Here is a 27,277-nt window from a genome sequence, read left to right as displayed (position 1 = left end):
AATGATGTCACTTGAGGTGTGTTTCAGGCAGGCCCTTTGTAAAAGTCCTCGCTCACAAAAAAAAATAAAAATGTTTCAGGCCAGAGGAAAGCAGAACAAAAACGCAAATAGTCTGGTGGGAGTCTTTATCTTCTCTGCCTCCAAAGGGGACGCAAAGGCTCCTCCTTGTCCTCACACACACACACACACACAACCAAAAAAAAAAAAGATCCCCCCCAATTCTTGTTCATTATTATTAACTTCCATTTTCCACATCTTCAAGATGAAAAGGTTTTGTTTTTTGTTATCATTTTTTTTTTTAGAGATGTAGGTAGTCCATTTAATGGAATAAGATCTCTAACGCCCTCTTGCTCTCCCCTCGGCCAAATCGATGAGCTCCCTGCGGCCCCCTCCGAGGGTTCCCGTCTGCGCAAGGACTTTCCCCGCTCTGCCGGAGGTCTTAGGCGGGAGCGGTGCAAGGGAAAGGCTGTGGTCCTCGCTTTTTTTTTTTTTTTTTTATGGATTGTTTTTTTTAAATTTTTTTCCACTTCTTTAAAAAAAAAATAAAAATAAAATTAAAAAAAGTCTCTTTGAGGCCACCTCGAACAAGCCTCTGCACCCCTCCCCCGTCCCCCCCCCCCCAAAAAAAAAGTCCTCTTTTAAAACCATTCAATGACTCTTTCCAATGCTTGTGCAGGAGGGAGAGAGATTTTGCAGCCTCCGGCTCTCTCGTTGTCACCATCTCTTGCAGCCCTTTATATGAAGGTCGTCCCTTTAACCACTGGTTTCCACACTCACACCACCCCCCCTTTTGTTTTAAAAATATCCTTCGCTTTTTTTTGCTCCCGGCACAGTCGGTCTCATTTCCCCTTCTCGTTGCTTTTTGTGTATCTTTCCTTCGACGTGCCAGCCGGCTTGCCTCTTTTTTGGAAAAATGAGGTCGCTTGTCCTTTTATTTGGGCACGACGCCTCTGACCAGTGCAGGGGAGTGCGCATGCACGTGGGGGAGGGGGGGTGACCCATCTCCGTGGCGGAGGCCGTGCCGCAGCTCAGAATACACCAGCGAGGGGGAGATGCCATGATTGGAAGGAGGGGGGGAGGTGGGGGAGAGGAATGCGGTCAGGGAGGGCACGGAGCCCATCTTTCCCCACCTCGCCCCGACTGGGAGAGGAGGGGGGGGGGGCGCTTAAGTGTCTTGGATATCAAACTTCCACCGACTGGATCTGATTCATTTGTGCTCGCATGACCTGAATGCTGTTCAAGATTTTCTTCTGATGGCCGGCTAAGGTGACGCCAACTCTGAGGATGTCCCTTGGAAACAGAAAGAAAGACAGAGGATAAAGAAGACGGAAGCACAAATAATATGGGCAGCAAAATAATAATGACAGTAACAACGGAGCAAGGTGATGGACCGCTCCACACAGGCCCTGTCTTGTACACAGAGGCGGATTCCCGATGACGACCGGCCCGGGGATTTGCCGCCCAGGCCAGCCCAAGAGATATCACGTGGCCTGCCGAGCGCGGCTCTGTCACAGCCGCGCTCGGCAGACCACGTGACTAGAGCGACCGGCCCACCGGGGGGATGCCCGATCCCCCTATAGGGCAATCTGCCCCTGCTTGTACACATTTGCTCTGAGCACCTGCTGCTTGCTGGAGACGGGACGCTGGACTGTGGCCCTTGGGTCCAGCCTCTCTTGGGTTAACTGTGGCCCAATGGGTTAGTTTTGCACATACCAATGACAGGAAAGACCCCCACTCGTAAGCCAGAGTATGATATCATTCTCTCAAATTTACTACTATTCTTCCTTCTATATTTGGTAAGGTATAATATATACAGGCAACATATCGAGGTGATCTTGGAAGTCTTTTTAATCAGGCCAGTGGTCCACAGAGACTGATCTTATGCTTTTCTCTTTTTTTGTAAACACAAGTGGCAACCTACAACTTTCCATTAAGGATAAAACACCTGGCCCCCTTGCTGTTAAAAATGCACATTACATCATCTGTTATATGCTGACAGCACGGAAAGCAAGTGCCACGCTCTGCCAGCCATCCGTGCGCATGCTGAAGTAAAGGCCCAGTCCCATCGAACTTCTCGGAGCACGCGGATGCTGCTGACCCAAGCAGACGGATTCTAGCCTGTCCTGCCAATACTGTCATTGTACTATTAAAAAAAACAAACAAAAAACCACAAGACGTAAAGCTGCTCTCTCCATCTCGTCTCATGCAAATAAGTTCAGACTGAACAGTTGTATCGTGCGCGTCTGCCCATGGGGCTGGATTCTGCCGCATCAAGGAGAAGACGGCAGACGGCAAATATTGGTTTGCAGCCGTCCAAAGGCCGGAGGGCACAGACACTCACAAATGGCTTTGAGGCACCGTGCTCTGCTCCCTTAGGCAAAGGCGACAAACGAGAATGTTGCAGGCAAGTCCTAGTTACCTACAAGTCACATGGTGGGAGTTAATCAGGCTCTGAAACTGATAAAAGCCCTTGTGAACTCCTAACGGCTGCATCTGCTGACAGATTGATCCCAAAAATTCAGGACAACCCAACCACTATTAACAGAGTGCCACAGTCGGCCATAATTGTTTTTTGGTTTTTTTTAACTCCAAACGTCAGGTATTTGTTTCATTTGATTGCATGAGGTCTTATTTCAATTTCTTAGATGTTCACTTCCAAATGGAACTCTGAGCAACTTACAATTCAAACATAAAATTTACAATAATATGGCAGACATAATACAAACCAACAATAACAAACCATATACCCAAATAAAATATTAGACTAATCAATAGTAACCAAAAATAAATTAAAATGTTGACATCAAATTACATTATACGAAGAATCAGATTAATCAGCATTTGTCCTATCACAAATTATAAATTCGTTCTAAAAAAGCAGCAAATGGGCTCTCTGTAGACAGCAGGATGAACACATGGGCGATGTCATCCAACTGTGCTGAATGGACCTCTCTCTGTAGCTCACTCCTGAGCATATGTGGGAGTTCCTGTGCACGTGTTGCCTTGTGAACCCATCTGTTGATGGTAGAATTCACCTTTAGCTAGGTAATCGATTCACCAGAGAAGAGAGTGGGCATTACGCATGACTGATTCATCTTGCTGTCTACAGAGAATCCCGTTTACAGTAAGCAAACTTACAGGGCTGAATTTGCCATGACTTGTGCAGAGTCCCAAGCTGACTGTTACAAGTGGAGCATTTACTGAAAAAGCAACCCAGGACCCCCCCCCCCCCACACACACACTCCCTCAGTGAAGAGTGGACAGTGAAGGGTGAACAGGCTATGCAAAACTGTTTGCCCAAAGCTATTGTTGCTTCTTGGGAGACTGTCCACTCCAAACAGTAAAGGGATAGGAAAGTATGGATCGGTGACCAAGTTGCAGTTTGCAGATACGTTCAATGGACATGGCTGGCTTTTATTTGATGAGCCTTGACAGAGTCTGAGAGCTGGCGGTCAACCAGGACATAGCAATGCACGATATAGTCTGCTAGCCAGTTGGTCAACATGCACTTGGCAACAGCTACTCTCAGTCTGTAGGATCATAGGAAATGAAAAGCCGAGAAGCCCAATGATGAGATTGAGTTTTCTTCAAACAACAGGCCAAGGCCGTTTACAGTCCAGTGAATGGAGGGCCTTCTCCTTTTTTTGGAATAAACATGAGCAAGACAATGACTTGAGTCAAATGAAATGCAGAAATCACTTTTGGCAGAAACTCAGAATGCACGTGGAGCACCACCCTGTTCTGGAACAACTGTAGGTACAAAGAGTAATGGATCAATGCTTGAAGTTTGCTGACTCTTCTAGCTGAAGTGATGGTGACAAGAAATACCACTTTCCAGGGTAACTAACTTTAAGGAAGCTGACTCCAATAATTCGTAGGGAGGCTTCATCAGTTGCAGCAAGACAACATTGAGATCCCATGGCACCTGTGGCTTCACAACAGGAGATCTCATATGCCACAAACCTTTCATGTACTTTGATAGCAAAGGATGGATGGAGTTTGGCTTCCCAACTATTTGAGGATGGTAAGCGGCAATGGTACTGAGATGCACTTTGACCGATGATGTACTAAGGCTTGAAGAGAAGAGGGAGAACAAGTACTGAAGCAGATCTTTTGGAACACAGGGGAACAGATTCAAGGAGCCTGTCTAACACAGAGATGAGAAATGCTTCCATTTAAAACTGTACACTCCTCTGGTAGAAGACTTCCTGCTGAAATCACAGAGTCCTTAAACTCCTTAGATAGCGACAATGATGAGACTATCGAGCACTCCATGCTGTCAAGATGAGGGAGGGAAGGACAGATGACATATGACCCTCCTCGTGAGAGTTACAGATCGGATTCCAGGGATGGATTAGTGGATGGACTGGTTGTCTGACAAAGGAATAGAACCACACCTGCCTGAGTCAAGCTGGAGCAATGATAAGAAGCATTTGGTCCTTGAATACCTTCTGCACCATCCTCACCACCATTGGATGCAGAGGGAAGACACACAGCACATCTGCTCTTGAGTAGAAAAGGGCGGCAGCCCTTGGCGACACGGGGAGTATCAGCAGCCTGTGCTGTCCATAAGGGGCCAGGGGCTGGGAGCATGCCCAGCTGTAAGAGGGGGGGCCGGGAACCCTAGCAACTAAAAGATGAGGGGCAGGTCAGGAGCAGCAAGGTAAGGAGGGGGATGGAGAGAAACTCCTGATCTGCTCTCCACCGTGGGGCCAGTTGTTTGCCACAACCCAGTCTTCCCATGGTGTGCTTTATGGAGCGGTTTTTGCACTTGCTGGGGAGTTTCCCTTTCAAAGGCAGGTACAAACCGTGTCATTTTTAAGAACTGTCCTCTAAAAGAACAGCTGGTGACTTGATCCAGTTTTCCAAAGGGATCAGGTCACCTAATCATAAAGTTAAGCAGTATAGTGAAATATTTCTTTACAGAAGGTGGTGGATGCATGGAACGGCCTCCCAGTGGAGGTGGTGGAGACAAGGTCAGTATTTGAATTCAGGAAAGCATGGGACAAGCATAGAGGGTCTCTAAGGGAGTGGCAGGGATTGTGGAGCTGAGTAGCGGGTGTCGATGGGCTGACTGGATAGGCCGGGCATATGTTCTTTTTCTGCCATCATATTTCTAAGGTTCTAGATGCTTTGTTTGAAAGTTTCCCTGCACGGAGCAGCTAAATATATCCACCTAATTTCACTATATGTTATCCATTGTAAATGTTGGCATTCCCAGGCGTGAAACTGGATCGGGGGGGGGGGGGTTTGAAAACCACAGGGGAACACTGATTATTCCAATATACGTGTATAGATTCCTCCACCCAGCCCCATTCGTACAAATAGCAGGGCAAAGCATGTGGGGGTAGGGGGTAACAGGCAGATAAAGAGTGCCATGCAGACTAAGACCTTACAAACGCCGACTTTACTGGAGGACTCTGCAGCCAGGGGATTTGAGATGCTAAATTCTTATTTTGTACCCAACACACAGCGTCAAGGTCGGCCCCAGGCAGGGCACAGACAAAGCTGTTTGCCCTGATTTTGACGTACGAGTGCCTCTCTCTGGTTAGATGGTCACACGGAGGGGGCGCCACCTTCACGGTTATTAGCGCAGCTCCCACGCATTCTCAGTAGCTTAAGCACAGGGAGGGCACGACGGTTCAAGAATGCCAGGAATGCGCGCCGGGTGCTCTGCGACCCCTACGCATGTCCCTTCCGTGCAGGTGCAGGGGTGGGGTAGGTCATTAAGGAACCTCAGCCAGCGCGTGCTACACGTCAGAGAGGTGGAGATATTTGATTGTTATCTGAACGGAGCGTCTTACTCAAACATCAGTCAAAACGAAAACTGGTGCGCATCTGGAAAATGCAACAGGATTTAAAAATAATAATAATAATGATGCAGTTTTAGTTAAAGCAAGCAAAACTCTTCATAGCGCGTACTGAGGTCTGATTTCTATTCTATTCCCCAGGCATTAGCAGTATTTGAAGCACGTGGGAGCTCCTCTGGCTCCAAGTCATCAGGGCCGTAATGAATCTCAGTGCATATGGGCTCTGCTGCGCTGATCTTTATCAGAACTGACACATGCAGAAGAAAAAGGAACAAACTCCGGAAAGCAGCCAGCACCCTGCCCATCCCCCCAGCCCAGCTACACACTGCCACCACCCTTACGTGGCTTCCACCCCGCCTTACAGCTTCTGTGACTCTGCCGCCAGCTTCTTCATTTTTAAAAATGTTATTACCCGCACACCCCCCATAGCATTTGTGGCAGGGTACAAAGCAAGCAAGCAGAACAATAAAAGCGTAAAAAGAAGACAGAAAACAGCAACGGCTAATGAAAGACAAATGTCATCTGCACCGTGTTTCGGATGCTGCAGTAGTGCCTGGGTGCAGATTACTGAGTGCTGCTACCTGAAGCTTTAAGGACCTAGCAAAAAACACCTCCTTGAACAAAAAAAAAAAAAGGTTTTCAGGGCCTTCCCGAACGCCTTTGTCGTGGTCACGGCACACGGCAGCGTGTTCCAAGGTAATGGGCCTGCAACGGAGAAGGCCTGATCGCATGTGTCACCTAGGTGGGCCGATCGAGAGGAGGGACATTATTGAGAAGCTTGTGAATGAGCACAGCAAGTTTGATCCGAGTTCTCCGTTGGATGGGGAGCCAGTGGAACGAATAACAGTGCCGGCACGATAGGGTCGCGCGTGTTAGCCCCCCCTCCCCGTTAATATCTGGGCCGTGGCATTCTGCACCAGCGCAGAGAATTCGCTGGCAGTCCGATGTAAAGAATATTGCAACAGTTGGTACCTGAGAAAGCCTAGTTTGAAAGACACGGTTTTAAACCACGGATTTCATCTGATCACGCACAAGAGAGCTCACGATCCAAAACCATGCCGAGATTCCGTGGCCGAGCTGATATTTGCAATTCGTTGCCTTCAGATCTGAAGACAGAGGGGGGGGGGGGGGGGGTGGCATCAGACAGGGGGAAACCCTCTTAGGATGATGGAACAAGCCAGCATTCAATTGCTTTCCTACAGATGGATGCAAATCGAAGCGTTTCGGGCCAAGTGGCTAGAGCTGTGAGGAAGAACATCGTTATCACCCACCTCCTCAGCTTCTCACCCTGGCTCTGCATTATTCAAGCTCTCCTCACCAGGTCCTGGCTGCTGCTGCGCCGAGGGAGGTAGGGTCACAGCACTGCGGGGATTAGGAGCGTGACAGGGACTCACAGTCACCCAGCACACATTTAAGAAACTGGAGAGATGTCACCAGCGGGATGGGCAACGCTGGCCATCAGATGAGATGCTCCTCACCAGGGGGAGGAGCAGGGGACGTCGTCAGTGGCAGTGGAGGGTCCAGCAAGGCAGCGAGTGGAACCTCAGCAGCAGCAGCAGCAGCAACAGTGGCCCTGGGGCGGGAAAGGAGCCACCAGGGTCAAGTCTGAAGCCACGGAATGGCCATAAATTTTGCACAGGCCCTGAAAAAGCAGCATCTTTAAACGAGGGTGTGTGGCCCATAACACAAGCCGCGCAAAAACAAAAAACTGAGAAACCGAACACCCTGGGACAAAATAAAGAAAAAGAAAACTTAGGCATAAGACCAAAAGAAGAATCAAGTGAGCTTAGAAGTGTACAGTAGCGCTTTACTTTCACCATCTGCAATTCTCTGCCGATCCGTGGAGAGGGCAACGCTTTAGACATTTACCTGGCTAAACCGGCCTCTTAAAATTATCCTTCCCCGTCCGGCTACAAGTGCACGCATTTACCCACGTTAAAAAGATGCGTTCTGGGAGGCCGGGGGAGGTAATCGGAGTGTATTACATGGGGATATTTCCAAAAGTACGTTTTTTTTTTAATTTCACGCCCTCTTCCGCGGCCCGCACAGAGCACGCGGCGCTTACAGCACGCGCGCGTCCCGCTAACTCTGAAAGAGAAACAAGGCAGGCAATTTCTCTTTGAAAACCGTCTGCAAGTGCACACGGCAAAAGCACCCACGGACTCCGGCCCATTTAAAAATCCATCCCCCCCTCCTTTTATTTCCAGCTTGCCTGCTGGGCTGTGAATCTACAGGGAAAATGAGCCGCTAATAAGTTCTTATTATTATGTTTGCTATCGTCATCTGTATAGCGCTGCCAGCACTATACTGAGACACGTAAGGCAATCCCTTCTCCTTGTGCCAGTCCTATAGACAAAAAAAACCCCCAACTCCAAATAAGAGGCTTTGAATTATAAACAGCGAGGCAACCACGGGCAGTTTTCCCCCCAAAATATTTCACCTGTGTTTTCCCCACATTTCCTATTATCAGGGCTGTGCCTTTATCTGGCACAGAAGGGGAAATCTGCTCCATGTCTCACAGCAGAGCGTCTAGAACATGGGGGCCCAACGCAGCCTTCCGAGAGTCTGGCCAGCACTTCCGTTAGTGGCTTCTTCCTGTGCTGCATCTGGCGAGTCCCTCTAAGAGCAGCTCTGTTGGATGACTTCCTGGGGGCCCCCGATGCAGGAAAGTCCTCTATCCTGATCTTACTTGATTTTTTTTTTTCAGTCGCCTTCAGAACAGCTGACCATATCTTAGTAAGCAGGCTGTTGGGCCTTGGTGCCATGGTTTCGGTTGTTTCTAACCAGAAGAGTGCAGCGGGTCATCGTGGGTGGCTCCTCTTCTCCTGTCAAACCCTTGTTCCACAGGGATCAGTCCTCTCGCCGACTCTGTTCAACGTCCCATCTCGGACCCCTAACTTAAGTAACTAGGAAATCCAAGCTTCAATGTTTTGTCTAGGCCGACGACATTCAGGTCAATATGTCAGTAGGATCTGACGGAGGCACAGCCGTGCAAAAGATCAACAGCTGTCTTGCAGAGATTGGGGAAAGGGGCCACTGCTAACAATTTTAAACTAAACCCCAACAAATCAGAGGTATTAAGTGTATGCATATCCCCTGAGCCCCCTGAAGAGGTAAAGTTGGCTCAGAACAGCATCCCTCAGTTAGTAAAATCTGAAGTCCAAAGCCCGGGCATGCTCCTGGAAGGCAAACTAAACATGGAATCTCAAATTACCTCAGCTGCATAAAAAATGCCTTCGCCCACCTCTGGCGACTGAAGCAGATAAAGCCAGATGTGGACAGAGACAACCTGGCCATTCTGATATATGCCTTTGTCCTATCTCCATTGGAATACTACAGTGCACTGAATACAGGTCTCCCACAAACATTTTTAAACGTCTACTGTTAGTGCAGAATGCTGCACCATGGAGGTTATCCAACTAAGACTGCCGAGACTGTATTACCCTGGTCCTCCTGAACCTACTGTGGCTACCAATTCCCTACTGGGCTCAATTCAAAGCCCTCTGTACTGTCTTCAAGTCATTAAATGTCCAGGGCCCAGTTTATTGGAACGATCACCTGCCTCCCTACAAAATATACATGTCCACTTGTTTTTACTGATTTTTAATCAGTAGCTTAATTTGTTATGACAGAATGGCACTGATAAACGACTTGGCACAAGGTTACAATTATTTATATTTTATGATTACTAGCAGTTTAATATGATATGACAGAATGGCAATTTTAAATGACCTAGTAGGGACTTGTTTAATCTCTTAAGTGATGAGTTTATTGTCCTACTAATTTTAACCGCACTTTAACATGACATGATAGAATGGCAACTATAAATGATTTAGTAGGGATTTGTTTTATGTTTTTAGTGATGTTTTTATTGTTTTATGGGTTATGTCTTATGGTTTTAGTTTTATGCTCATATGTTATGGGCTTTATGAATGTGATTATGGAAACCACTTAGGAACGATGCTAAGCGGTCTATACATTATAAATAAATAAATAAAACCTCCCATGGGCTATGATGCAAAGAAGATGCACTCCTGCAGCTTCCTGCTCCAAAAGACAGCAGATTCCGTACAACCTATGAGTGTGCCTCCTCCTCCTTTATCCTCGGGCTCTGGAACTCTCTCCCAATTGAAGCCAGACTTACCATCAATATAGTGACATTCCTCCACAAGGTGCAGGGCTGGCTTTTCCAACAAGCCAGGAAGCCCCTGCCTCCTTATCTCTATAACTAAATAACTACACTTTCCCATATCTTTGTCCCAGGACCATCTGATCGACTTCATACTAAGAAGTTCCCATCGCCTTTGTCCCAACACTTCATTCCTTGACTGCACTGTTTGCTTTGTATCCACTAATGTCTGGATTCTATTGTTTGACTGTTGACATATAACCTTATGCTATATATCAGTTCTTCCTCTGTACTCTGACACAAACACTTATAAACCCTACTGATGTATCACTGCTCTTGCATGGTCTCTCTGTACCTGTCACTTAGTGTTATCCCTACTGATATGTAGACTTTTTTCATGCCAGTAAGTTAGTTCGTAATCCTTTACCTCGCTCCGAGTATACATAAATAAGAACTGGGAGACAGTTGCTCCAGAAAGATGCTTCCAAGGGGAAATGTATCAGGCCACGTGTGTACGGGAAGAGCACACAGGCAGCACCGGCTTTTTCCCAGATGATTCTCACACTCTCCGATGCCCCTTTTGAGTTCTCTGACTAAGATTTTTCAGAAGGGTCTCTGCCGGTGCCAAGACACGGCCGAAGGCTCTTTCGGTGTCTGGAAATATCAGAGACGCCGGCAAGGCACAAATTAAAGATGCTTAAGATTTCGAAAACCCCCTGAAAAACGCAGCTGTGATGTTTGTAAGGGATTATAAGCCTGGCACAGAGGAAGTGATGTACCACCTACACACGGAAAGGGGGGCAAAGAAGGCATGGGGAGGAAAGCAGGAAGCAGATATGTACAGCAGGTGGGCATTTAGTGGTGTGGTTGGTTATTCACCCACATAGAAGTGCTTTTTGAAAATTGTCCACCCAGTATGTGGCTTAAAAAACCCCCAAACATGCGTTGTGCCACTTTTATTCGTACTGTAGTGGAGATGTTCCTGGGGGGAGAAAGCAAACATGCATAACTTGGGATTTTCCAAACTATGCGCGCAGTTCGGTTGGAAAGGTATCCATAGGAAGAGCAGGTTGCAAATCTCCATGGATATTTAGTCCTGGGGAACATGCATAATCCTTCCTTTAAAAACTGGTGCAAAGTCAGCAGATACAAAGTACCAGCAGGCTTTGCAGCAGTGCGGGCAGTCTGAGAATTCCCCCTGGCCAGCCTATCAAAATTTGAAAGCTTCCTTTCTAAATTGTCAGAGTAGGTTGCTCCTTGGCGCCCCTGAGAGCATCACAGATGACATCAGACACACGGAATCCCGACCGTTCCATATCAACTATGACATCACATGCTGCACAAGCTAATCAGATGTCGGCGTGTGATGTGATATAGGCGACACTTTCCGTAGCACGACGCCTCCCTGGGGAGGAAGGGGGGATTCTCAGAAGAGCAGATCAAAGAATTAAAGGCCAACAGTATGATGATCAATTGATAAAGTGGTTGCTCTACTATTTGTCTATCTTTTAAATGGATTTTTCTTTCCTTGTACTTTGAAGCAGGGACTCCATGTATCGGGTTCCTGCTAGGATCTCCCGGCCATAACTTAAATGCCACGGTAACTGCGGATGGTCGCGGTTGAGAGATTTTACTGTAGAGGCTCAAAGGTTGGACAGTGAAGATTTACGCCCGGGGCCTCCTGATGTAGACTCCCGGTGGGAGTTGAAACATGCGCCAGGTCCTGGAATGCTGCTGGCTTGGGGGAGGAGAGGATGAGTTGGAGGGCGGGGGGGACGGGAAGAGGGAGGAGGGGGAAATGTGTGTCGTTTAAAAAAAATAAAAATAAAAAAAAAGAGTTGGGTTTTGGGACCAGATTTATGAACTGCTTTAGGCAGGTACAAGCAACCGAATGTAACCATTCTATTATTGATGATCTGAGAGAACAAGATATGATTTTCTGAACTGCTTATAAAGGGTTTTGTTTCAGGAAAATGAAGTTTTAAAAAATGCATTTTGAATAAGGAGAAAGAAACTGACATTTCTTGTGCCAGAGAAAGCCAGAGATCAACTGGGGAATCTGGCGCAGGACCAGGAAGGAAACTGGGAAGAGCAGATGGGCCTTAACACTCTTAACTCTGCCATCACATTCTGCGTTTCTGTGAGACCTGATTGAGACGTGACTGTTCACAGTTATATCAGGGCGCTCGGATGGAGACTTCTCGAGTTAAGAGGAAGACAAAAAAAATAAAAAAAAAAATATATATATATATCAGTGCAGGACTTCACCCAACAGTTTAAAAAAAATAAAATAAAATAAATTTTCATTCTTGATGTCCGTGTTTTCCCAGGTAGGGGGCTCTGAGGCACTCGGCTGGATCAAGGCAGATACTGGAATGAATGGAAAAAAATGTATTTTGCAATGCCAGAGCTGGGATTCATTAGAGATCTGACCTGTATCCCCACCAACTGGATGATTCAGGGCCTGATTTTCAAAGCCCTGTGTGCGCATAAAATCCTATTTTATGCTTGTAAGCAGAGCTCTGAAAATCAGCCTGGGGATTGTGCATGTAAAAATGTGCGTGAAGTGCAATTTCATGGGTGCGTTTAGTCGCACTGCAAAAAGGTGTTCCGGGGGGGAGGAGGGGCCAGAGATGGGTGTGGGAAAAAGATCTGCACATACTCTCCGTCAGCAATCGGGCTGGATTAGCCATGACTTGTAGGCGACGTCACCCGGCAGCACCGAGCTAGCAGAGTTTTTGTTCTATTGAGTGAGAATTCCTGAACCAGCATTGCCTCATGAGCCCCCCCTCGGTCTTTTATGGTCCCGAGTTCCAGCACGGATGTCCTACTTCTATCGCTCTTCACTTTTCTGGGAAAAGCTTAATTTTTTTCTTAAAAAGCTGCCTTGGAGAAAATTCTTTCACTCAACGCACATGTAAGCTCTGGAATTCATTGCTAGAGGATGTGGTTACAGCAGTTAGTGTAGCTGGGTTTAAAAAAAGGTTTGGATAAGTTCCTAGAGCAGAAATACACAAATTGCTATTAATCAATAAGGATTAGTAGCTTGGGACCTATTAATTTAAAGGTAGATTTTTAAACCGGCGGGCGGGAGGGCAGGCGTGCAGATTTTATAACGTGGGCGAGCCGACGCGCACATTATGAAATCCGCTACCCATGTGCGCGCCCGATTTTATATTGGCATGCGCTCTCCTGAGCAGCAGTAAGTCACGTGCGCTGTCCCAGCCCAATAAAAACGTTCCAGAGCCCGGAAGATGTACAGGATTCTAATCTAGAGTCGGAAGAGGATATTCCACTACCTACACCAGGAGAGAAGGCGCATCGTCCCCTCATCCAAGGAGTCGAGCTGGTTAAGAATTTCTTTACCTCTTTTGTGGTTAAAGATAAGGAGGCTACCTTTCAACCTCTCCTTTCCAGGATATCAGATCTGCTCCAATGAGAAGGAGCCCCGGTATCTCCAGGTTCATTCGGATACTCCATCAGAATCCCCGTAAGATAGTTCTAAGGCCATGACATTCACTTGCAGTGGAGTCCAGTCAGTCAGAGGATATGCACCAGGATATTCTCCTCCCAGGCAAGCAAGGACCCCCTCCTCAGACACTTTCTTCATCACTGGTGCTCCTGATGTGGAGCAAAGTCTGCAGATCTCGCGTTTTAGGGCCCACACCACAGGGTGAGGGGTCCGGGTCAAATGGGGGGGGGGGGCGTCAGGATGATGAACCAGAGGGGTCTGGATGACCTCAAGATTGACCGGGCAAGCTGGTGGACTAACTGCAACAACTGGGAACGCCCCGCACGTGAGCACGTTTTAAAATCCGCGAACATACATGCGTTAAAGCCGGCAAAGTCTTATGGAATATAAACGCAAAGTAGGTTTCCTCGAGTAACCTCTTAAAATGAGCAGCCCGCTTACACGCGGCAGGCATATTTTAAATCGTGCGCATGATATAAAATTCCAGCGTATCTCCCTGCGCACGCTCATTTTTAAATTGGCCAGTATGGGTACAGTTTGAGAATTTCCCTCCCTCAAGGCCAATTTTCAAAACAATTTAACCGGGGAAATAGCATAAGAAGTGATCCATCGAGCCCAGCATCGAGCGTGGCCAATTTGGCTCAATTGGAATTACTGGGGAGGTGGCTCATTCCCAGACGAAGGAGGTGGCAATCCCCCCCTACCTGGCTAATAATCATTCATGGACCTGTCCTCCAGAAACTTAGCTATACTATTATCCTCTACCACACCTCCCCCAAGCAAGAAATTCCACAGCCCACCTGTGCGCCGGCCGATAAAAACATTTCCTTGAAATTTTGTTTTAAATCTTTTGCTTGTTGGTTTCATGGCGCGTCCCCTAGTGCTAGTTCAGATTTAGCCAGGTCACTCGGCCTTCCTGTATATTGCCTTCCTCAGACGCACGTATTTTTAGCCCCCTTAAAAGAGGGCGCTCTTGGGGGAAGTGAAGTGTTCGCACAGGATGGCATATTCAAACCTCCCTGGGTACAAATCTCCCTCTCCCTGCAGAAAAATTTAGGTGCCAAGTCCATGGGAACTTGTGTCCCCGAGCACCCGTACAAGCCAAGGCAGAAAAGAAAATCTATGCAGAAAGGAGGTCATTTTCAAAAAGATTTACGCGCTTTACACGTGCAAATACACTTAATGTGAGGCTTTTTGAAAATTGCTTTTGAAATGAAGGGCTTTTGAAAATTGCTACACCATGTGCTACTGAATTGTCAATAGGTTTTTTGTGTGTGAGTGCACTTTAAGCACCTACATGGGCTTTTGAAAATTGCTACATCTGCTATTTTTACACACACAAATCCTTTTGAAAATTACCCCCCTAGTTTTCTTTGATAATCACTGGTTCAAAGGGTACAATACTCCCCACGTACTTTGCACCTAGGTGGGCTGCTGAAAATTACCCTCCCTTAAAGAGTCATCTTCCGCCTTACTGATTTACATCTCTCAAATAGCCGAGGTCACGCAACACTCCTTTGAAGCCAAGCGTGCAAGCACAAGACCACCACCGCCTGCACGTGGGCCCAGCCCTCCTTGCTCTGTACTTACTCCATGGTCATCTGGGACACCACGTCGAAGGAGGAGAAGCCAGAACTGACAAAACTCTCCTTGTACTGGCCCATTTTGATGGCCTCCAGCCACTCGTCCACAGTGTTAAAGCTGGTGTAGTCGGGGATCGTCCGGTCCAGGAGGGGAAGGTTGACCCTAAGGAAGGAAGCACCAGACAAAAAAAAAGATACAAGGTGAGTCAGGGACGCAGGAGCTCCTGTCCGTGTGACTCTGCCAACTGTATAAAGGCAGAAGAGGTCTGCTGAGTAAATCCATGGTGCTCGTTCTGTACCTACTGAAGGGGGAACCAGGGGGATCCTTACGCACTTTACCATGTGATGTCATGAGAGAGTCCCTCTGTTTTCATTCATTTCTTTCTACTAACTCATTAATAAAAGATGCAGGTGACATCAGCCAGTAGCTAATGAGACCCTGCACGTTTCTCTTGATGAGACTGTAAGCTCTACTGAGAAGGCACAGTCTCTCATGTGTTTTTGTACAGCGTTTTATATATGTCGAGTAGAGCCATGGAAGCAGTAAACATAGCATGCGCTTTTAACCCCCGCTGAGAGGGAGGCGTGTTTCATTCGGGAGAGTAAAAAAACATTGCGCGTGGTTTGCGTTTTCAAAGTTCAGCAGGTGTTTTAAGTGCAAAAAACGCCACCCACGGAAAGAGCCAGGTGCAAGCGACGGCACACGTGCTGTACCCGCAGCAGGCTTCAAAGCAAAAGTACACGCATGGTTCTCAGACATCCCAGGGAGCCGCTAGATCCACCAGTGCTTTGTATCCGCACTTCTCGGACAATTTTTTACATGGAAACTACACTGGTAGCTTCCCTTTGAAGCTTGCCTACGGGTAAAGAAAGAAGATACCCATTTTACTTTTTCTACTCATTTTTCCTATGGGCAAAAAACAAAAACCCCAAACGTGATGAAACGCAGCGTGCATAAGATTTGGAAATCCGATCCACGCGTGTCCCCCCTCAATTCAGCTAAAAGCGGGCACGTGGTTATCCCACCACCCCCCTCCCCAACCTAAACATGCCCACAAGAATGCCTCCACTTAAGCTGGTTAAAAGTCACAGGGCGTTGGGGAAGCCCATGCACACTTTTGCCCGGGCAGAAGAGGGCAAGCTTCAAATGGGCCACTTCACTCTGGTAAACATCTTTGAGAAAAACATTGCCCTCTCCATATCTGTACAGTCAAGAACCGAAGAGAGTTCATGCTTTGTACGAAAATCTGAAACGAACATGAGCAGAACATTAGGACCAAGATCCGGAGACCTCACATTCAATCAGCCCCATTGCTTGCAGTTTTGGGGGTTTTTTTTGCCTCTTCTTTTTTCTATTGCTAGTCTATCCCACCCATACTGGTGATGAGAAAAATCACAAATTACCGTACTTAGAAAAAAAAATCAGGTAGCTACAAACATTCAATTTGCGTAAGGATCTTTTTTTTTTTTTTCTTCCTGATTAGACACCATAAGCACACTCAACTTTAACATACGGACTAATTCATGGTTTGTTTCCACACTTAACTCGCTATTTTGCTGTGTTTGTTCACAACAAAAATCAACTTTTAAAACTGCAACAATCAGACATTTAATGAGCTCAGCACTAGAGCTTCCTTGGCATTGCGCTGAACCCCACGTAATTCCGAGAACCTCGGAAGCCAACGTCTGAAGAGACTTTGCTGGATCAACTGTACCCTGCTCTAGCAACAAATGTTGCAGGCTAAGAAGAATCCAGAGCTCTTCAGGACCAACACAGCCACTAGAACTCTGCCCCACTGCCAGTCACGTACGTGGTTGGCTCTCCTCTTTTCCCCCCTCCTCCCTCGGTCTTGTCATGCGCTCAGTTTCCTTGCTGGAACATGACCAAGAAGGGCTCCAATGGTTAGAGCAATGGGACGTGAACCGGAGAAACCAGGGATCAAACCCCTGTTCTCTCGATGAGACTCCTGACCCCGGGTCACTTATCTCCTGATGCCTCACTTAGACCGTAAGCTCTCGTGGGCAGGGACTTATTCTACCTGAATTCTAACAATGCTGCAAAGCTGCCTTCAATGCTGTAAGTTGCCTTGGAAAGACAGGCTACCCAATGCTAAATTAACATGCAAAGCCCCTGCTGTTTCACAGAAGATAAGTTACTGGAACACTCAGCTCCTCTACTGGAGTCCTTTCAGTGGCAAGGCACATATGTTTTGGGAACACCCAATGCTTCACAAAATCACTCTTATTCATACCACACCGAACCCTTTTCCAGAGGCCAGGGCTCATCTCATGCTCCTCCTGAACCAAACTTGCACAAGACGTTTGCACTTTGTCAGCACTGATGAGACTACCTACGCGGGCAGGTGAAAAGTCCGTCGGTACTTTTGCCTGCGGATTTTGCAATGATTCTCAAAAAGAGAGTAGGCCCCCCCCTCCCCCCCCCAAGAACTACAACAAGGCACACAATTTTGAAAAATCAAACAACATGCGTTGTCGCCTCCCTCAGAAGTGCTTCCATGGAAATGCGGGAAGAGGTACATGCACTGTGGCACCCCTAGGCTAGACTGGCCTGCCTGAAGCCGGACCCTCGCATGGGCGTGCCACCGTTTGATCCTCGCGAGATCCCCCCTCCTCCTGCGTAGCTCAAGCCTGGGGTCCCTGTCAACACCTACCCGGAAGACAGCGGTGCCATGGCTTTCAGGCTATTGGGATTTCGAATCATTTTGTCCAGCGTGTTGACGATCTGCCCAAACTTGGGCCGATGATTGCGGTCCTTCTGCCAGCAGTCCAGCATGAGCTGGTGGAGGGCGCTTGGGCAGTCCATGGGAGGCGGCAGTCGGTAATCCTGTTCAATGGCGTTTATCACCTGCGAGAGGGAAAATCCCAGAAGGCCATTGCTAACAACTGCACACAGGGAGAAGCGATGAACTTGGGACAGGGACTATGCAGAACACATATGGATGGGCCCCTCTTTCCTTCTCGACTTTCGGGCTCTCTTTTTCCTATGGATCCCACCCTTTGTTGACTTCACCTCTCTTTCTGTATCTTCCTCTCATCAGTCTTTCTCTAGCTCTATTTCTCTTTATCTTTCTCCCTGGATCTCTCTGTCTCTGCTCTCCTTCTCTGCCTCTCACCCTTTGCACCTCCCTTCCTCTTCCACCCTTGCCAAGCCGTCAATTTAAAGGAAGAGAGATTAGTGTTTTAATTTCCAGAGTGAAAGCAGAGCTCTGAAAAGTAAGGTAGAATAAACATCCATTCATATCTGAGCGGTCCATACATGCAGAGTGCTGGGATCACTTTGGAAAGAGAAAGAAAAAGCCAAAAAAAAAAGAAAAAGGTGAGGGAAGGGAGAGCTAGAGGTAGTGGAGAACAGCAGCGAATGGAACAGGGAAGAGATTAGGTCTGGCGGCGACAGATGGGGACCACAGCCAAAAAAGAGACGGCAGGGAACACCAAGCTGTGAAACCTACAGCCCCCAATCCCCATCCCACCTCAACGCTCCCTGCTTGACCTTCATCAAGCTACTTAACCTCTCAGTGTTTCTTTCTGGGGCAGGGATGCTGTATCCATGACTCTGCAGTAACATTAAGAGGGCGAAGGAATGAATCAGGGCAGCTGCAACCTCATCAAATGTTCTGTTTTTCAACAAGAGTCCTCTATAACAGTCATCTCGTCTGCATTAGTCCTAAAGCCATGAATGCCAAGGCTCCGTTAGAAGGAGTGTTACCAGAAGCCTGGTGTCAGTGGACAGAGAATATTCTGACTCAGAGCTCTTTTAGAAGAAGGGTTAACTGTGACTTGATGTCAATGGGCAGGGAATGTCCTGATCTGGGGCTGCCTTAGACGGATGGTCATCCATGACCTGGTGTCGGCCGGCAGAGAACATCCTGATCTGGGACTCTTATGAGGGGGACTGTTAGCAGAGACCCGGTGTTAGCTGGCAGGGAGTGTTCTGCTTTGGTTCTAGAAGGATTCTGGTCTAGAACTTCATCGCTATCCTCCGGAAAGATGAAGTGCAACGATGCGTTACAGGCTAACGAAAGAGTTAATTGTGCGACAGTAAGCAATTCTGCGTTAGTTATCAAAGATGGCAATGCCAGCCTTGCAGGACAGGAACTTACGTCTTGATTTGTCATATCCCAGTAAGGTCGCTCCCCATAGGACATCACCTCCCACATGACGATGCCGTAACTCCAGACATCACTTGCCGATGTAAACTTCCTGTACTGGATTGCCTCGGGTGCCGTCCACCGAATGGGGATCTTCCCGCCCTATAGAAAGGAAGGAAGGAAAGTCTTTTACCATTAATAACCACAACTCCGCCTCTCTCCGCTCATTCCTATGGAGGATTCACACTCTGTTCCCTAAAGGGGTCAGGAGCTCAAAAATGTTAGGTAGAGGATAAAGGTTTGTAAAGAGGGGGATCTGCTGGCTGGGATGCAGACCATTCTGGAATGACTTTGGAAGAGCAGGGTTCATTGTGTTTCATAACTAAAGTCTCTTTTAAGAGGGTGTCTTACAGTGAGGGGATGCCTCACATACAGCCAAGAAAGCCAAGTGAAAAACAAATGTGCTTTTGAGGACCAGGGCTTGTTGAGTGTTTGTCAGAGCACCAACCTCCTAGAGCAGTCTAAAAGCGAAATGCAAGTGTCTGACACATCCCTAGTCACTGCACACAATTAATCTGAACTCTGAGACAGCACCAGGGATTTCAGCTTAATGCCGGGAAGAGAGGGAGACAGAGAAAGAGACAGACTCCTGTACCCTGATTGTGCTACGTACTCTGTCTATCTTTTGTGCCTCCCTGTGACGCTCGCCTACGTTCTACAAGTGATCTGATTCTCTCAAGATGATCTCCTTCCCAGTCCTACTACTCTAAATGTGATATCGGGCTCTCCGGCACTTAGAAGTCAGGGTCAAGTATAGAGTTGGAAAATAAGCTGGAGATCCAGTCTGGATTGTTGCATTGCAATAAGCAGGGTCGAGCTGGCAGAACGGATAGGCCTGAAGGTCTTCACAGCCGTTTTATGTCTTCGTCCATCAGTGAGAGACCTCTTTAAAAATGGGTCTCTGTGCCACCTGCTCGCTCTCTTTTCTCCTTAACTAATGTGCTAGTGTCCCATCTACTGTCCACCTTCCCTGGGCATTGCTATCCATCGCTCACCATCTGTCCACCTTACCACTGTACTACTGTCCAGCTGTCCTCCTTCCCAAGCACAGTGCTCTCAGTCTGGGTGCGTCTGTCTGTCCTTACCAGTGCGCTGGTGTACGTTGGGTCCGAGGTGTCATCCTCCAGGAAGCGGGACAGGCCGAAGTCCGACACCTTGCAGACGAGGTTGCTGTTCACCAGGATGTTGCGGGCGGCCAGGTCCCGGTGCACGTAGTTCATGTCCGCCAGGTACTTCATGCCTGCGGCAATGCCACGCAGCATGCCCACCAGCTGGATGACTGTGAACTGCCCGTCGTTTTGCTTAAATGTGGGGGGGAAAAAAAAGGGAGGCATGAGGGAGCCGCTGCCTATCACGCACGGACCCTTGCTCAGGCCGCAACAAAGGGAAGGAGAGTGCTGGGTGTACATGCGTGTGTGTGTCTCCCCCCACCCATGACTGAGGAGGAGGGGGCAGAAGCTCCCCGTGACCGAGGAAAGGGAAGAGTCTCAAGCGTGACTGAGGAGAGGGGGGCTCGCCATGATGCAGAAGAGGCCAGCGGTCACTGAGCAGGGGGGGGGGGGGTGAGGAGACCCTCACTGGGGAGAGGTCGCGGTGCTCCCTGAGATAGGTGGCCCAAGCACAGCTGCTGCTGCCCAGAGGGAGGGTGGGGAATTGCTCACAGCATTTTTTTTTTTTTTTAGAAAAGGTGTCTTGGCTGCAATAAAAGGGGTTCCTTGCTTGGGGGACAGCCGCTGGGCCGGGGCTTACTGCTGGTCGGGTGCGCTCTGCACAGGCCGGGCTAGGGTTTTTACGGTAAGGGGAAAGCCATTGTTTGCATGGGAAAGCGGATTTCGGGGGCCTAGTCAATTCATGCCGCACCACAGCAACGGTTTCACTCTGTTTTGGGCCAAGTCTGTAATTAATCCGGCACAAAGCTGATTTCCTACCTCCAGAGAGCGAGTTAAAAAAAAAACAACAAAGGGACATTTGTGATTCTCCTCCAAGACATGAAATACCGGAGCTGTAAGATCCTTCATTACACTTTGATTCAGCCTGGTGATAAGATACGACCAGCGGCTTGACTTACTAAGGCGGATACTCAGTGGGCCGCTGCTGGGGAAGTTATCTGAATGAGCGTGCCGCTTAATAAAGCCAGGGAGCTTTCGGACAGGCCTTTTTGCAATCAGACTTGCTTGGCTACCTTTAGCCAGGTAGCACTGAATGTCAGCACTCGCCGGCTAAAAATGTAACCATGCCTCTGTCACTGCTTCTTTTTTATCCGGCTAAATTTTGTGCAGGCAATGGGTTAACAGGACAAACTTTAGCAAGGGAACCAAGGGAAGGTGGGGGGGGGGGGGCAGGAATTCACGAAGCTTGGTTTTCGTCCAGGCAGTGCCAAAAGTTACCAGGGCAAAGCCTTTGAATATCTGCCTCTAAGCTTTCCTACCCGCAGGGACACAGCATGCGGAAAGATGCCTGAGTAAAATCGGGATGCAAGAGGCACAGTGCAACTCCACTCACGCCTGTCCTGTGTCTCAGCACCTGCTGCCCAGTGTGGCTGCAGACGATGCCTGCTTTAACCTCAGCCTCTTTCCCTGCCAGACCACTATTCACCCTTTCTCCACTGGGGAAATTTACCAATTTAGCCCTAGTCTCTGTTTTCTAGCTTTTAACCAGTTGGCAATCCACAACAGGACGCGGGCCCCCCCCCCATCCCGTGACACTTTCGTTTCCTAAGAAGTCTCTTGTGAGGGTCCTTGTCAAATGCTTTCTGGAAATCCAGGTACAGCAAATCGAGTGGCGGACTTCACGTCGGTTTTCAAAGGTAAAAAGCTCCCTGTGAAAACCGATTCAGAAAACGTATGGTGCCCCAGGCCTGCCCTTGCTATATCTGGAGGTGTTATCCTCCTCAGATGTTTATGCGGGTACTTTTAAAAATCAAAGAATTCGACACTGAGAAGGCAGCTGGCTGGCTTAGGTTAGCCGGGTAAACTCAGCCGGGATATCCAATGGCACGGCCGCAATGCTGAATATACCTGGATAACCTTCAACTTAAGTCAGATGAGGTTATCCAGCTAACGTTAGCCCTGTTCACTAGCAGGATCTACGTGGGCTAGGGCACAGACCTCCCACCACAGAGGTGGGGGAGTTTTCAAGGGGGCAGGGGGCTCCCAGTGGTTAAGGCCCCGTTGATTCATGGAAGCCGCTCTGAGAGCTTCCCCTGCTGAAGACAATTTTTCAAAGCTGTTTTATGTGGGGTAAAGAGGGATTTTCCTGCGTGAACCGGCTGCCTGGAAGTGACCCTCGGCAGAGGTAAAAGCGTTCCACCTCGCGAGTACTTTCTGCTGCATTTCAGGAAAGGTGCTCCTGGGGGGATGTTTTCAGTGGCATAGGAAAAAAAAAAAAGCACGCGGAGATTGTATTTACGGGCGTTACTTTACTAACAAAGTCTACCAGTCGACAACGGGTATCAGTCTGTAACCCTGGCGAGATTCGAGGTGAGAGTATACATGGACTTTCCTTTCGAAAGTCCGTGAGTAAAAAAGCATCCGTGGACTCTGCTCCACTCCCCCAAATTCTTGATCACATTTTGAGCTTTTCTCGACGCCTTCTAGAGTGTCCATTCTGCTGGGGATCTTAGCGTAATCCCTCAGACACCTCTGGAATGCCTCTTAAAAAAAATACTGAGCTGACCTGGCACACACAACCGGCAGCTGGGGCACCGGGCTGGCCAGCTCCTTCTCTAAGGAGTAAATGCCATTTGCCATCATCATCTTTTGCCTATCACCCCACCCGTCGCTAAACCAGTTTACCACTTTCAGGCTTAGCTCCTGGCTACCCAGCTTGTTCATGAGTCTGGCACGTAGAACAATGTCAAAGGTCTTAACCCTAACCCTGACCTCTTCTCTTACTATCCTTAACTTCATCTCTCCCCAGGTGGACATTGATACCAAGATTTCCCCCGCTGTTCTCCTGCCTCTGGGACCCTAATGATGTGCTCTGCATCCTTTCAAGCCATGGCACCTGCTAGACACTTACCCACGCCGTCTCCCTCCCTTCTTGCTCTCAGACCCTAGTGCCCCTTTTCATCCCATTGTGATGCTTTTGGCTCTCCTCTTCTTCTCCCAGCTCTGTTACTGTTCTTGAGACCTCCCCATGAAGCCCTTACCCGTAGGAAGGAGTCCAGCGACCCGTTCTCCATGAACTCCGTAATGATCATGACGGGGGTGCTCTTGGTGACCACCCCCTCCAGGTGGATGACGTTGGGGTGATCGAACTGCCCCATGATGCTGGCCTCGCTCAGGAAGTCCCGCCGCTGCTTCTCCGTGTAGCCCGACTTCAGCGTCTTGATGGCCACAAAGATTTCTCGCTTTCCGGGGAGCTTCAGGTGTCCGCTGCAGACCTCTCCGAACTCTCCTAGGGGTGAGAGAGACAGCCCACACTATACACCGCATCATGTTCTAATAGCATGTTATCAATCACATACTGTACGCTATGCCATGTTCTAATAATGTATTATCAATCGCACACGAAACATCAGATCATGTTCTAATAGCATGGTATCAATCACACACTATATGCTATGCCATGTTCTAATAATAATGTATTATCAATCGCACACGAAACATCAGATCATGTTCTAATAGCATGTTATCAATCACACACTATATGCTATGCCATGTTCTAATAATAATGTATTATCAATCGCACACGAAACATCAGATCATGTTCTAATAGCATGTTATCAATCACACACTGTATGCTATGCCATGTTCTAATAATAATGTATTATCAATCGCACACGAAACATCAGATCATGTTCTAATAGCATGTTATCAATCACACACTATATGCTATGCCATGTTCTAATAATAATGTATTATCAATCGCACACGAAACATCAGATCATGTTCTAATAGCATGGTATCAATCATACACTGTATGCTATGCCATGTTCTAATAATGTATTATCAATCGCACATGAAACATCAGATCATGTTCTAATAGCATGTTATCAATCACATACTGTACGCTATGCCATGTTCTAATAATGTATTATCAATCGCACACGAAACATCAGATCATGTTCTAATAGCATGTTATCAATCACACACTATATGCTATGCCATGTTCTAATAATAATGTATTATCAATCGCACACGAAATATCAGATCATGTTCTAATAGCATGTTATCAATCACACACTGTATGCTATGCCATGTTCTAATAATAATGTATTATCAATCGCACACGAAACATCAGATCATGTTCTAATAGCATGTTATCAATCATACACTGTATGCTATGCCATGTTCTAATAATGTATTATCAATCGCACATGAAACATCAGATCATGTTCTAATAGCATGTTATCAATCACACACTGTATGCTATGCCATGTTCTAATAATAATGTATTATCAATCGCACACGAAACATCAGATCATGTTCTAATAGCATGTTATCAATCACACACTATATGCTATGCCATGTTCTAATAATAATGTATTATCAATCGCACATGAAACATCAGATCATGTTCTAATAGCATGGTATCAATCATACACTGTATGCTATGCCATGTTCTAATAATGTATTATCAATCGCACATGAAACATCAGATCATGTTCTAATAGCATGTTATCAATCACACACTGTATGCTATGCCATGTTCTAATAATGTATTATCAATCGCACATGAAACATCAGATCATGTTCTAATAGCATGTTATCAATCACATACTGTACGCTATGCCATGTTCTAATAATGTATTATCAATCGCACACGAAACATCAGATCATGTTCTAATAGCATGTTATCAATCACACACTATATGCTATGCCATGTTCTAATAATAATGTATTATCAATCGCACATGAAACATCAGATCATGTTCTAATAGCATGTTATCAATCACACACTGTATGCTATGCCATGTTCTAATAATAATGTATTATCAATCGCACACGAAACATCAGATCATGTTCTAATAGCATGGTATCAATCATACACCACGCCATATTCTAATAGCATGTTGTCACAAACCATACACTATGCCATGTTCTAATAGCATGTTATCAGTCACACACTGTACAGCTTACCATGTTTTATATATATTAGCCTGGCAGTTTCCTCCTGCTCCCAGCTCAGTCAGAACCAGTTTCTGTTGGGCTATGGTGACACAAGCCTCCATTTGCAACTAGTAGTCTGATTTTTTTTGCCCTAATATATATAAACACTCCACCTAGCCCAGCCTCTGCAGTGACAGTCACTGACTGGCAGCCATTGGATCATGGCTCTCTCGAGAACCCCAGTACGCCCAGCCAACTGGTGTCACCATTGAGCACTGGTTGGGATTCCTGCCCTGCCAGGAGCTGTGAATGTTGCCTCTATAGCCACCCCAGTCTTGGCTGACCAGTGGAGCAGAAGCCAGACCCAGAAAATCTGCACTATGTTCTAATATCAGATTATCAACCATGCACTACACTAGGTCATAATAATCATATTATCACATTCACTGCGCACCTTCGAGAAAGAGAATGTATGAGACCAAGGCTAGGGGTACAGGACAGAGAACCGAGACTAACAAGTATAGAGTAATGTTAGCTTTATCACCCCCTATGAACTGGGCTAGACCCCAAATCCCAGCTTATACTGCTTCTAATGCTGCTCACGCACACGTCAGCTCTCTCTCAGTATCGTACCCTCACTAGTTCCCTCACTGTCACTCATGCCATAAGGGCTGTGCTGGTTCCCCGATGCCAGAGATGCTCCGAGCCAGAGGGCTCGCTGCTAGGCCTGGCTCACCACACCTCCGGAGCCGCACCTGACAGACTCCTACCTGCTCCAATCACCTGCTCAATTTTCACGCTGGAGATGTCGATTTCCTTTGCAAATTCCCGAACGGCCTCGTTGGGGTCCTCATAGGTGAATGGGTCGATGTAAATCTTCATCCCGGGGGTCACTGTTCCGGAGAGAGGAGCAGAGGAACGGGCGCAGAGGGGGTTAGCAAAGACAGAATGGGAGGGGATGAGAGAGAGAAAGAGCAAAGGAGAGGGAGAGTGACAGGAGAGAAATGAGCAACAGATATTAACATGGGCAAAATACATGAGAGGGAGAGGAAGGGACAGCCAGAGGGAGAGGGTGAGGACGACAGCAAATAAGAGGGTGAGGACGACAGCAAATAACATTCTGATCTAATATCATTGGATGGGTGGTTTTTTAATTGGTTGATGATGTCACAAAGGGAAAAGACATGCTAGAGACTTCCTTGGTCGTAGGGTGCAAAGAGCTGATTCCAGCCGGAGTGAGTGCATGCCTAGGAGCCGGGTGTCTCACAGCACCCACACCCGCAAGCCGCTTCACGCGCTCGTTAACAGACGGGCACTGCAGGTCAGGCGGCCTCCATAAACTGCCACCCCGCACCCGGGGCATCCAGCAGGCGGCTCCCAAATTAAGATAAGAAGCAGCTGCCTCGAATAATGGGCAAAAGCGTCCATGCACGTGGTAATTCAACAAAGGGACTGCTCCGCTCTAGCAAGGGGGAGACACTGTAGTGTTCGCTCCCTTTGGATAAGCCGGCGCGCCTTCGCGGTGTCATCGTCGCGGCGCCCGCTCCCGGGCCCACGCCTTCGTATCTGTAGGGCGGAATTGCCCGAGAGGAATTGGATTCTGTGCATGTGGAGACAGGGGTGGATGAAGGCCAGGTCCTGCCGCCGCACCACGGCGTCTCTCCGAGGGTGAGGCATGGATGCAGCATGCGATGAAACCCAGTTCTCCAGTGTTGTAAGGGCCCTGGCTTCAGCTACGTCCCCCATCCCCTAATCCCTCTAGGAAGCAATGAAATAGCATCAAGGGGAACTTTCTTACAGATTACTGTGATGTTTTTGCAAAAAGAAGGCGCCATTCGAATTTCTTGTGCAACTCTTTTTTTTAAAAAAAACAAAACAAAAGGCATTTTGTTTCAGGACACTGGTGTCCTTTTAAGGCAGAAGGTGAAAAAGTTAAATATGCCAAAAGGACTTGTTTAATTAAGATTTCCTTTCCTCCTCCTTCTGCAGTATCCTGAAAACCGTACAGTGAGTTGTTATAAGCCGTTCCACGGGTGTGCATACCTGATGTCTGCACATCTC

The 27,277-nt window shown here is 47.6% G+C and overlaps 1 protein-coding gene across 1 annotated transcript in view; it reads right to left on the bottom strand.

Annotated features, from left to right (window-relative positions):
- Positions 1 to 609: 609 nt before the first annotated feature.
- EPHB2 (EPH receptor B2) overlaps positions 610 to 27,277 on the bottom strand; it is a 319,521-nt gene continuing 292,853 nt past the window's right edge. The window contains 7 exon segments of the mRNA XM_029578869.1: positions 610 to 1,290; positions 15,002 to 15,157; positions 17,667 to 17,860; positions 19,116 to 19,265; positions 20,249 to 20,464; positions 23,314 to 23,561; positions 25,987 to 26,109. Coding sequence (XP_029434729.1) covers positions 1,182 to 1,290; positions 15,002 to 15,157; positions 17,667 to 17,860; positions 19,116 to 19,265; positions 20,249 to 20,464; positions 23,314 to 23,561; positions 25,987 to 26,109 — 1,196 coding nt within the window. The 3' untranslated portion in view covers positions 610 to 1,181.

Source organism: Rhinatrema bivittatum, chromosome 15 (assembly GCF_901001135.1).
Source record: "Rhinatrema bivittatum chromosome 15, aRhiBiv1.1, whole genome shotgun sequence".
NCBI lineage: Eukaryota > Metazoa > Chordata > Amphibia > Gymnophiona > Rhinatrematidae > Rhinatrema > Rhinatrema bivittatum.
The sequence above is the reverse complement of the archived record's forward strand: the minus strand, read 5'-3'. Positions and strand labels throughout refer to the sequence as shown.